The following is a 12,346-nucleotide window of genomic DNA, read 5'->3' on the forward strand; positions in this document are numbered from 1 at the left end:
ATGCTTGATAGCAATAAAAATCAAGCTCTCTCTAATATTAAGGTAACAAAACATTAATGTAATTTATAATACTTTGGTTTAAGTTTCATTTATATTTAATTCCTAAACTTGTGTTTTTTAGGAGAGGTTTGCTTTAGAGGTCTCTGATGCCTATATCAAGAAGGCATTGGGTAAAAAATGGAGAGACCATAAAAGCAGTTTGAAAAAAGAATATTTTAAAAAACCCATAAGCCTCGAAGAAAAATTGCAAAATGTCCCACCAGGAATGCTGAGGTACCAATGGGAAGATGCGGTTCGATTTTGGAATTCGAAGAAATGAGAGGTATTATGTACTTGTAAACTCTTATAAATTTTTCGGTTTATAGTATTTACTATATACGTAATAATAATTTTATTATGTAAGACCGTGAGCGAGTTGGAACAAGCAGTAGGCAAAAACAAAAATTTACGCACACAGCAGGGTCGAGAAGTTTTGCTTGTGTAGCTTAGGCCGCGGTACTATGGATTTATTAATTCTATCAAGTATTAATGACTTTTTACTATTAAATAATATTTTTTACTACTATATTGTAGGAAGCCTCATCTGGTCAAAAAGTTGGACGCCTTCAGCTTTTTGACATTACGCACAGAAAAAAAGATGGAACTCCGATGACATTTGAGGCTACAGAAATTATGGTATATTTACTTAATAAAATTTGATTCATTATAAATATTTATAATATTTAATTATAATGTTTTAATTCGTTGTTTTTATTAGTTTAATTTAAATAATGTTATATTGTATTCCGTTTTATTGTATATTTTGTTTCTAACTCTTTGACTGATTTATTAGGAGAAACTAAAAGATAAGAAGGCAGAGTATGAAGCGACTGCTTCGACTAATAGTTCTGTTAATTTTGAGGATATTGATAACATAATTATTAATGAAGTTTTGGGTCCTGAAAGGTATGGTCGGGTTAGATTTCAAGGATCTGGTGTTAACCCAACCTAATATTTTGGATCCACTTCGCACCAATACATGCCTTCCGGGAGTCAAAGTCAAGCTGAAGTTCAGAGGCTAAAAGATCAGATAGTTCAGATACAAGCTAGCACAGATGAGCAAATTTCTCAACTTAGAGCGGAGGCAGCAGCGCGGGAGGCGGAGGCAGCAGCGAGGGAGGCGGAGCAGAACAGAAAATACAATGAACTCCAGCTACAGCTTCAGTCTATGATGACTATGTTCCAGCAATTTCAAAATCCGCCATCTTAGACATTTGTTTTCTTGTAACTTTTAACATTATTGTAAGAATATTTTGAATATTCATTTACAATTTATATAATATATTTTTCGCATAATTTTGTATTATTATTTTGCGGGTTTTGGTTGGATTTCATGGTATATTTGCTGTTTTTGGTTGAATTTCTTACAGGAGGGTTGGATATAGGTGCAAAAATACATATTGCAAAACTGGGCAAATTAGCGACGCTTTTATAAAAAGCGCCGCTGGCTAAAGGTCCCTGTCTTTAGCGGCGTTTTTTAAAAAAAGCGCCGCTAAAAGTCCTGGTCATTCGCGGCGTTTTTTAAAAAAGTGCCGCTAAAAGTCCTGGTCATTAGCGGCGTTACATATGGCGACGTTTTGTGCAGCTCTTGGGAAAGTGCCGCTAAAGGCAAAGAAAAACGCCGCTAAAAGTCTGTTTTCCTGTAGTGTATGAAGTAAGTTTTATTTTGATTTCAGCTTTCTTTTTTTTTTTCGATAAACATAAAAAAGTTTTAACAAATGAAAAATATAGAAAAATTACGTTAAAAGAGATAGAGAATGGAGGAAAACAGAGGGAGAAGTAGAAGACAATAAAAAAAAAGAAAGTTAAAAGAACAAAAAAGATTAACGACTCAGTAACTAAAATATTATAACATGTTAACTTAAATGGCTAAAATGTAACATTTCAAACAATAGAGACTAAAATAAACCTAAGGTAAAAAAATGACTATTTTGATAGTTTACCCTGATTTATTATATATACTCGATAAAAAATTATTAAAAAAAGAAAAGAAAAGCGGTGAACGGAAACCCATGAAAATATATTGGGCTAAGTCCAGGTGTAATTTATCTGACCAAGCTTAGCTAGGTCACGAGGGTCAGTACAATCAGTTTAAACGGTTTTTTACCAAAAAAACATAAAAACTAAAATAAAATATTAAAAGAAGTTGTTTCAAAAATTAAGTACCAAAATGGTACATTTGTCTTGGTGGAGGGTGGTGCACAGGCAGCACCATCCTGAATTTCTGACCCAAAACAGTAAAAAAAATAATGATTTAAAAGATTTAGAGACATGCTATGTAATTTTTCTATTTTTGAATGGCTGCTGAAAAGGAAGGGCAAGGGTGCCGCCTGGCAATGTGGCGGCACCAAACTTTAATTTGGATAATTTTATTTTAAGCCCTCCGTATTTATTTTTTTCTTTTTATTTCCCTTCAACTCACTATATTGTGTTTAAACAAACCATTAATTTTAATAATGCATACTTTATCCGGATGAAGTATGTATTAGCAAATTCACTAATATGATTATATATAGAGAGATATTTACGCATGTAACACGTTACAAAAACAAAAATTTAAATACTTATACCTAATAAAACATGTATCTCATTACAATAATAGTTATTTTCCAAATAACATATTGTTTATAATTTTATTTCTTATTTAATATTTTAATTTAATTTTAATAATGCATACTTTATCCGGATGTAGTATGTATTAGCAGATTGACTAATATGATTCTATATATATATTTACGCATATATTACATTACAAAAACAAAAATTTAAATACTTATACCTAATAAAACATGTATCTCATTACAATAATAGTTATTTTTCAAATAATATATTATTTTCCAAAAATAAGTTAATGGTTTGTTTAAACACAATATAATGAGTTGAAGGGGAATAAAAAAAATAATAAATAAAGAGGGCTTAAAATGAAATTATCTAAATCTAAATTTTGGTGTCGCCACACTGCGAGGGGCACCCTTGACTTTCCTTTTCAGCAGCCATTCAAAAATAAAAAATTTGCATAACAGGTTCCTAAATCTTTTAAATTTTTATTTTTTATTTTTTTACTGTTTTAGGTTAGAAATTCAGGGTAGTGCCGCCTATGCACCACTCTCCATCAAGAAAAATGTACTATTTTGATACTTAAATTTTAAAATAACCTATTTTGGTATTTTATTTTATTTTTTATATATTTTTTTGTTAAAAAACCCCAATTTAAAAATATTGAGCGTCAGATTAAAATTTCCAGTAAAAACGTAGCGGTTCGATTTAACACCCTACTGACCAAGCGCCTTCTTCAAAACAATTCAAATATCACTCGGAAGCCCGCTCTTTCATTTCACAAGCATAAACAAAGTCCTCCTACCCCCCCCCCCCCGCCGAAAAAACGAAAGAAAAGAGTGAAAGAGAGAGAGAACGAATCAAATTCAAACGGAGACAGTAGCAGAATAAGAACAACACAGCTGAACCGAAAGAATTTTGAAAGAAAGAAAAAGAATAAAAAATAGGTTCGTGTGATTCTCCTTCTCTTCGACGACTGAAAATGTCCGGTCGCCACGAAAAAGAGAAAGGCGTCAACGTCCAAGTCCTCCTTCGTTGCAGGTTTTCGCTTCTTTTTAACTCTTATTTCGACTTTGGGTTTCTTAGATCCTCTAGTTTTGTTTGATTTCATATATTTTGATTAATTTTTTTGCGGGTAAAAAATAACTTTGTAGGCCGTTTAGCGAAGAGGAGTTACGGAATAATGCGCCGCAAGTGGTGAAGTGTAATGAGTACCAACGAGAAGTCGCCGTTTCTCAGAACATCGCCGGAAAACATTTTGATAGAGTTTTCACGTTCGATAAGGTATCCTTTTTGTGATTATTAATTTTTAATTAATTAATATTATAATTTGATTTGTTTGCCGCTATAAGTGTTTGAATTTGTATTGTTTTATTCTTTTTGTAATCGTAACCAGGTATTTGGGCCATCAGCACAACAAAAAGATCTATATGAGCAAGCAGTGGTTCCAATTGTAAATGAAGTTTTAGAAGGTTTTAACTGTACTATTTTTGCCTATGGTCAAACTGGTACTGGGAAAACTTACACCATGGAAGGTGAATGCAAAAGATCGAAGGTAGTATTAGATTTATTATCTATACATTTTGTTTTAATTTCATTTTTAACTTTATCCCTGTGCCATTAAGTGTTCTAGTTTGATCCATGCTAAAAAAACGTGACAGACGGGTCCTAATGGCGAATTGCCAGCGGAGGCAGGGGTCATTCCAAGAGCAGTTCAACAGATTTTTGATACACTGGAGGGTCAGAATGCGGAATACAGTGTGAAAGTCACTTTTTTGGAGCTGTATAATGAAGAGATTACTGATTTACTTGCGCCTGAAGAAATTTCCAAAGTTGCTTTGGAGGACAAACAGAAGAAGCAGTTGCCATTGATGGAAGATGGCAAAGGGGGAGTTCTTGTGAGAGGGCTAGACGAAGAAATTGTTACAAGTGCTAGTGAGATATTTACTTTGCTTGAAAGAGGGTCTGCTAAGCGCAGAACTGCTGAGACTTTGTTGAATAAGCAATCAAGGTAATGGTTCTTTTGTCTGCTTTATATAAGCTTGAGTGTAGTTAAGCTTGTCTTTTTCCCAGTTTTTGTTGATTAAGATATTTTGGTCTATTTCAGTCGGTCGCATTCTCTATTTTCTATTACAATTCATATTAAGGAAGCTACGCCCGAAGGTGAAGAGCTTATAAAGTGTGGGAAGCTGAATTTGGTTGATTTAGCAGGATCAGAAAATATATCTCGTTCTGGTGCTAGAGATGTATGTATTTCTTGTATATTTGCTAATCAATTTGGAAGTTTTTACCAAATTATCTTTAAATCATTAATCCTTCGTTTGATGTTGATATTTACAGGGTCGTGCAAGAGAAGCCGGTGAAATTAATAAAAGTTTACTGACTTTAGGACGAGTTATAAATGCCCTTGTGGAACATCTTGGGCATATTCCGTACAGGTTTGAAACGCCTCATTTAGTTGCTTGACACCTATCTTCCTTTCATGTTCTTCTCTAATTATTTAGTTTAATGGGAATTTAGGGATAGCAAGCTTACTCGATTACTTCGTGATTCACTCGGGGGACGGACAAAGACTTGCATTATAGCTACAGTTTCTCCCGCTGTCCATTGTCTTGAGGAGACCTTGAGTACACTGGATTATGCACACAGGGCAAAAAATATAAAAAATAAACCTGAGGTTTGTTGTACACAATCATTAGACAAGTCAATTTCTTTCGTATGCCACGCTTTTCATTTTTTCATTTTATTTTTTTCTTAGACAATAACTAGAAGCATGCTAAAATTTAATGTCAATGGTAACGAGTGCCTGCTATAGTTTCTACAAACTATGCCGGAACTGCTTAGACTTGCAAGTTGCGACATTGTTTGCTTTAAACTGAAGTCTGATAAGTGAAGGTTTGTGTTCCTTGAAACTAAATGATATGTATCATTCATGCTCCGGATAGCACTTTGAATTCCCTCCGAGTTCCATGCACTTAAATTTGGTTTATAATCTTCTCATTTAGTACCTGTTATTCATTAAGTGCCGTGGGCTAATAGATGCCTGTGGAGGGAAGTAATTATTCCGTAGTCTATACCATATCTTGAATGTACGTTGAATATGTTGCTATTACGCAATCTTTTTGCTATAAAAATATCCATTTGTTTTATCTTGTTCTTACTATGCAACTGATTGTCTTGTTCTTATTGGCTAGTAATATGATACCTGATGTTTGCAAATGAGAAAAGGTTTAACATGTAAACTATCGATCACTTTATGTAGGTTAATCAAAAAATGATGAAATCAACTCTTATAAAGGACCTTTATGGTGAAATTGAACGCCTAAAGGGAGGTAAGCTACTTCTTTATTGGACGGCTGGTCAAAACAACTAAGGGTATGGGGCAATTCAATATTCTTTTACAATCTATATTGACTATTATACATTCTTTGATGTCCATTTTCTTCAGAGGTGTATGCTGCTCGTGAAAAAAATGGCGTTTATATTCCAAAAGAGAGGTATTACCAAGAGGAAAGTGAAAGAAAGGTGTGCAGTTTGGCTCATACTTCTCCTTTAGCTTTAAGAGTGTAGGTTTACCCCTATAAGCGAGGTTGTATTACTTCGTATTGTTCCTTGATGTCTACTCTCTCTGTATGATATTCTTTTGCTATTGTTGGAAACTTTTGTGTGTTTGTCTACTCTATATATGATTTTTTTCTATACAAGTATAATTGAAATCTTTTTATTTAGTACTCTGGTTATTCAGGGCTACTAAATGTTTCTTTTTATTCGTTATCATTCATGTGGTCATCTGGCATTTGTTTAGGCAATGGCTGAACAAATTGAACAAATGGGGGTCCTTCTAGAAACACATCAGAAGGTTAGCCTTTGTCTGGTGTCACTTTTAAGCCAGATCCTTGGTGTTTTTGTTTGATTTGTAGAGCTTATAAGTTGTCTTCTGTTTTTTTTTCTCCCCCTTGAACACAGCAACTTCAGGAATTGCAAGATAAATATGTTGCCCAAGTTCGACAATGCTCTGATTTGAGTGGCAAACTTGAGAAGACTGAGGTAAACTGTGTTAAGGTTTTTAGCTGATATTTTGTATTATGGGCTCATGCTAATAGGTGGAAAGTACAGAAAAACTTGAACGAAACCGTCAAATTGCTCGCCAACTCTGAAGAAGAATTGAAGAAGTGTTGCTATGCGTTGGAGGAGAAAGAGTTTGTTATATGTGAACAAAAAAAAGCAGGTACATATCAATATCTACTTGAATTTTGACTATTAATATTTACTTTTTGCTTACATTATTTTTGAATGGTTAAAAATAGAAAATGCTCTAGCACATCAAGCCTGTGTGCTAAGGTCTGACTTGGAGAAAGCTCTTAAGGATAATGCTTCCTTGTTCCTAAAAATTGGTATGCTCTTCAGCGTAGTTATTTCTTAACGTAGCATATATAAATGAATAGAAATATGACCCTATGATGCTCTACTTAATAGGAAGAGAAGACAAACTGAACTCTGATAATAGAGTAGTGGTTAACAACTTCCAAGTAGAACTAGCCCAACAAATTGGTTCGCTTTGCAACCTGGTGGCCTCATCAGTGTCTCAGCAAAATGAGCACCTTCAGAGTGTTGAGAAACTCTGTTGCTCTTTTATTGACATACATGATAAGGTATTGAAAGTTTTCCCCTGGAATGAGCCTCTGATGTGGATTTCATTTAATAGCTCTGGTGACCTAGTATTCATAAATGCTGCTTTTAGGCAATCTTGGAAATGAAGAAAAAGGTGACTGCTGCAAGGGCTTTGCATGTTTCCCACATAGAGGCAATCCAAAATGTTGTGCGTTTGCACAAGGCTAGCTCCAATGCTACCTTAGATGAAGTTTCAACTCTGGCTTCTTCAAATGCACATTCCATAGATGAGGTAAGTGGTGATATCTCGAGTTGGGTTGCATTTTATTCAATTTATTTGGAGTTTTTGCTTGGTTTAATTGTTTCCTTCTCCTTTATGAACTATGGATCAGTTCCTTTCATCTGAGGCCAGTAAAGCAGCTTCAATGTTTGATGATCTTCGGGGTACACTTGCAACTCACCAGGGAGAAATGGCTATTTTTGCAAAGGAACTACGTCAGGTTTGTGTCCCAATCTTGAGCTTGCCTTTTAGACCGTAGCAGTAGAGGACATGCGTTTATTCTGCAATGAATCTTTGTTGCCAAATTTATTGTTTTGGTTGTACTATTTATGTTGTCATAATTATCTGTAGATAGGTTTCATAGCTACATTGCTTTTTTCACTTTATATTAATTTCATTGTCGTTGCTGGTTTCATTTTTTATTGACAGAGGTTTCATGTTAGCATTGAGCAAACAAAGGAAATTTCTGATTATACCAGTGGAATTCTGGATAAGCTTTCGGAAGAGACTATGAGGGTTCAGAATCATGCTGTGGAAGCTGATGAAATTCAAATGAAGAGTATTGCTAGCTTCCAGAAGGCTTTTGAGGTATAATAGACATATTATTTCCACCCCTGAGATATATTTATATGGTCGAAATTTCTTTATCACCAAGCATATGCCATGTAGGAGCAATCGAAGTTTGATGCAGAGAAGCTCATTGCCGATATGACAAATCTTGTTTATAACCATGTTCATCGGCAAAAAGAGCTGGTATGTTTATTCTATATTTGGTTTCTAGTTTCCTTTACGCTTATTTGAAGACTAAGCAACGGTTTCTGTGGCAGGTGGATGCAAGGCTCGTCGATATCAAAGAAAGTGCTGTCGCAAACAAAACATTTTTAGATGGACATGTTTCCTCCATTGAGGGCATTGCAACAGATGCAAAACGCAAATGGCAAGCATTTGCCATGCAAGCAGAAAATGATGCTAAGGACGCTGCTGATTACTCAGCTGTCAAACATTGTCGTATCGAGGAACTCCTACAGCATTGGTAAACTATGCCATGTTCATATTTTGAATACGTTTCTCCTCACTTTTTGGTATTGACTTGTCCTTTTTCTTTGTCTATTACTTAAAGTGCGTCTACTGCTGAATCTGCAATCAAGCACGGCAAGTGTACCCAGGAATCTGTGAATGAGATCGGTAGAAAAAATGTTTCAGATATGGTATCACTTATCAGGTTGGTGGCGAACATCTTTTGCGGTCCTTTTTCCGTTGTAAATGGATCCAAAGTTAGTTCATTTTCCCCGTATTAACAATAAATTCTACGTAGATCTAATTTTTGTTGGGAAATTAGTGCACAACCATAATCCGTTCCATTTTAGGATGCTGTTTGTTGTCTCCGTGAAGTTAATTTCATATGTTCCTTTCAGGAACGCTTCTGATGCAAATGAGCAGCATGATGCTGAGATTGATGGTGCCCGCGTTGCAGCTGAGCAAGATGGCTTGAAGAATACTGATGATACCCTTCAGTACATTGATAGTGAGTTTCATTTCTCTTTTTCCATACAGATTGTAGGGTTTTATATTCTATATAAAACATCACTCATTTGTTGTTGCAAAAGTTAGGTCGGAAATGGATCCTCTTATGAATTATATTTTTGGTGGAATTTTGTTTACACAGGTATGTCAGAGCAAGAACTAGGAATTACACGCGGAATTGTGGACTCCATTAAAGCTCATAGCAAAAGCCTTGAAACATTCCAGGATGGCCATTCAAGTCAAGCTTCATCAATCAAGCATAGAGCAGAAGAAACATTCCAGCAAAGATATATGGTATGTTTATGGATGAAGCATTGAAATTAAACCATGGTGACTTGATTTGAGATTTGATACTCAAAAACTAATTGTACAGGATTATGAGCCAAGTGGGACGACTCCAATACGAAGTGATCAAGATGTTCCAAGCAAAGGGACAATTGAATCACTACGAGCCATGCCAATGGAAACTTTAGTTGAAGAATTTCGTGAAAACAATTCATATGAATCATTTGAGCCAAAGGAATTAAAGCCATCGTTAATACCACGGTCACCCCTTACTCAAATCAATTAGAACCGGTGGTGTTTGATTCATTCTGGAAATTATATTTATATCTGTATGATTAGTGTAAACTCACTGTTACTATCAATCATCGTTGTGAAGATTGTAAGGTGTATTGCATTGACTAGGGATTTAGTACGAATGATCCTTTCTCAGGGTTTAACGATATTAAGCTCGGAATGGAGTAAACTTGAGCTTGAATCCCACACATGGATTAAGGCTTATTCAAGATTCATGTAAAATTGCATTTTCTTCAGCAGCTCTTCATATCTGCCATTTTCGTCCTCAAAATTAAAATTTACATTTGATTTGATAATGGATAATGTGGATTTAAAAATTTATAGATATTTGATTTTTTTTATGGGTTTGATAATATTTGAATTTTGTTATTTTAATTATCTGCAGATCTAGTGTGGGTGCTAATAACAATTCTTTGGTATTCACTATTTGAATTTGTTTTATTTTTGTGGTTGATGGATTTCGATCTTCGATATTTGGATTTGTTTGAAAATAGATGGTTGATGTTGGGTTCTTATTGTTGCAATGAAATCAAGTTAGTGAGTTACATCGTGATGACGAATCCTCGAAGTTGCAATGTTATCCTGATTGGAAGTTTTACAATTTGGTTCCAATTTGTCCTTGAGCTAGCAAGAGTTTTTGTAAGCTCATATAGTACTCGAAAATAATTAAATATGGTGAATATATTTTATATTGCCAGCATGCTGAAATGGTTAAATCGTATTATAATTTGTAGTTGCTTCGGCAACGAATGTGGCATCATGTAGCTTGGATCTAACGGTTAGGTTGGGTTTAGGGTGTTACATACTTGATTGGATGATTTGTGATCAATTGGTTGAATGAATATACATGTATATGTTTGACGATATTATATGATTAATAATGATGATATTTCCCTATTAATGTTGTTGAATGGAGATATAGATATAGTTAGAAGGCCATAGGGTCTGTATTGTTAAGTGGAAGATTTAGTGCTATTCGCATACATATCGTGATAGTTCTCTAATACCCTGAGGGTTGAGAACAAATCACTAGCTCAAACACCCTAAGGATACAAGTGCATTCTGGTGTGGTTGGTGAGATCAGTGCATTTATGCTTGATTAGCACTTCAATGTGTATTTATTGTGTTGGTGGATTAAAAATGCAATACAACTTATTGTACAGATATGTGTAGCTGAGATGAAGTAAAAATGTTCAAATGATTCATATTTTGATATGTTAAACTAGATGCAAATATCCTAAAAGTGCATAAAATATTATATCAAGAAATTGAGTAAAACATTGATGTGAATAAGATGAAATGATAAATGATTTATTAGTATATATGTATCCTTGATGTTATTGTGAAATGTTGGTTGGTTAACTTGAGTTATTTTGTTATTTATTTTTATTAGATTTGTTATGTTTATAATGAATTCAAGTTATGTTAACACTACTAAGTAACAATTATTCAATGTACGGGTTTGTTTGTTTCTGTACATAAGTTTTGGATAAAAGCTATAAAAGTTCGCGGTCAAGCATCCAACTCTCCAACTCAAGTCGAAAGCTATTACGATCTTATTTTGTATGTATATATGTTTTCAAGTCATATGGCATGTACCCAAGTTGGTTAGTTTGATGCCTAAATTAGTTTTAGCACTTTTGGTAAGTGATCCATAATGCTTTAAAAGGTTGGATTATCTTTTGACTACTATTTAATTATGCTTGTTTATGTTGGTTTGATTGTGTAAATTGGTTGTTGGTGCATGGAAGATTATAATTTGGTGACATTGGAATGTATTTAGATGGGTTAAATTGATGATTATGGTTTGAGGTAAGTTTTAGGCGAGTTTGGGTTCAATTGGCTAAGGTTTCGGACACTTAAAAGTGGGATTTTGACCATTTGGTCATTAAGTCTCGATACAGAGAGAATATATCTCGAGACCGTTAGAATAAATTTATCTTAATTTTTGCATTCAAGAGCCTTATGCCTCAAGGCATAACTAGTTAGTCTCGAGACAATTACTCTTAGGTCTCGAAACAGAAATACATTGAAACTTAATTAATTTTTGCCCTGTTTCAGGTCTCGAAACAAGAGTCCTTGTCTTGAGATATTCAAATATCAAAGTAGAAGTAGGAAAATAAGGGAGGTTAGTCTTCATACCAAGTCCCGAGACATAAATGTCCTTGCCTTGAGACACATGTAGTGTCTCGAGACTTATTAACTTCAAAGCTAAAATTTCCAAAATAATTCATAACCTATCTCGAGACATAAACTTGAAATTTGACATTTGAGTTTGGATTCGAGTCCTAATTCTGATATCAACTCTTTATAATCCGGTAAGTAGATAAAATTGATTCTTATGTACTATGAATGAATGTGTTTGATCATGAATGGATTTATTGTTCTGAACGAGGAATAAAAAATTAATTTTGCAAATTTATGTTAAGTTAGTTTGAGTTGCTTTGGTAACGTAATGTGATATCACATATTCGGGTCAGTTGTGGGGTGTCACATGAGGATTGGTGGTTTTTATGTTGTAAATAAATCAAAAAAAATATTTTGCACTAATTATAAAGAGCTCCCTAGCTTTAGTCAAAGTAAAAAAAATGCCATGTCAGCGATCTATTAGTGAATTAACGAAAATTTTAACGGTAGTGACAAACTTGAGCAATTATCTTAATTAAATGACTAAATTAACAAAAAATTAAGTGACCAAAATCAAAATAACACTATTTTAAAGTGACCTGCGGAATAGTTTACCCAATTAAAAAGTCT

At 34.1% G+C, this 12,346-nt stretch overlaps 1 protein-coding gene and 1 long non-coding RNA gene across 2 annotated transcripts; both read left to right on the forward strand.

Moving 5' to 3' along the window:
* Positions 1 to 260: 260 nt before the first annotated feature.
* Positions 261 to 1,330, forward strand: LOC121206185 (uncharacterized). Its single transcript, XR_005901207.1, has 3 exons — positions 261 to 322; positions 574 to 675; positions 833 to 1,330. It is a non-coding gene; the product is annotated as an uncharacterized lncRNA (long non-coding RNA).
* Positions 1,331 to 3,312: 1,982 nt separating this feature from the next.
* LOC107896342 (kinesin-like protein KIN-5C) lies at positions 3,313 to 9,885 on the forward strand. The gene is made up of 23 exons (XM_016821497.2): positions 3,313 to 3,636; positions 3,750 to 3,879; positions 3,992 to 4,150; positions 4,257 to 4,606; positions 4,703 to 4,841; positions 4,936 to 5,033; positions 5,116 to 5,272; positions 5,858 to 5,927; positions 6,044 to 6,120; positions 6,401 to 6,454; positions 6,562 to 6,642; positions 6,712 to 6,823; positions 6,903 to 6,989; positions 7,072 to 7,247; positions 7,337 to 7,498; positions 7,599 to 7,706; positions 7,916 to 8,074; positions 8,156 to 8,239; positions 8,314 to 8,519; positions 8,607 to 8,708; positions 8,902 to 9,011; positions 9,153 to 9,304; positions 9,384 to 9,885. The coding sequence occupies exons 1-23, from the start codon at positions 3,578 to 3,580 to the stop codon at positions 9,579 to 9,581; spliced, it is 3,030 nt and encodes a 1,009-aa protein (XP_016676986.2). The 5' UTR covers positions 3,313 to 3,577; the 3' UTR covers positions 9,582 to 9,885.
* Positions 9,886 to 12,346: the final 2,461 nt, after the last annotated feature.

Source organism: Gossypium hirsutum, chromosome A09 (assembly GCF_007990345.1).
Source record: "Gossypium hirsutum isolate 1008001.06 chromosome A09, Gossypium_hirsutum_v2.1, whole genome shotgun sequence".
NCBI lineage: Eukaryota > Viridiplantae > Streptophyta > Magnoliopsida > Malvales > Malvaceae > Gossypium > Gossypium hirsutum.

Coding starts and splice junctions, on each gene's coding strand:
- LOC107896342 (XM_016821497.2), top strand. CDS start 3,578: ATGTCCGGTCGCCACGAAAAAGAGAAAGGCGTCAACGTCCAAGTCCTC. Junction 5,273..5,857: donor ATATAAAAAATAAACCTGAG/GTTTGTTGTACA, acceptor CACTTTATGTAG/GTTAATCAAAAAATGATGAA. Junction 8,709..8,901: donor GATATGGTATCACTTATCAG/GTTGGTGGCGAA, acceptor TGTTCCTTTCAG/GAACGCTTCTGATGCAAATG.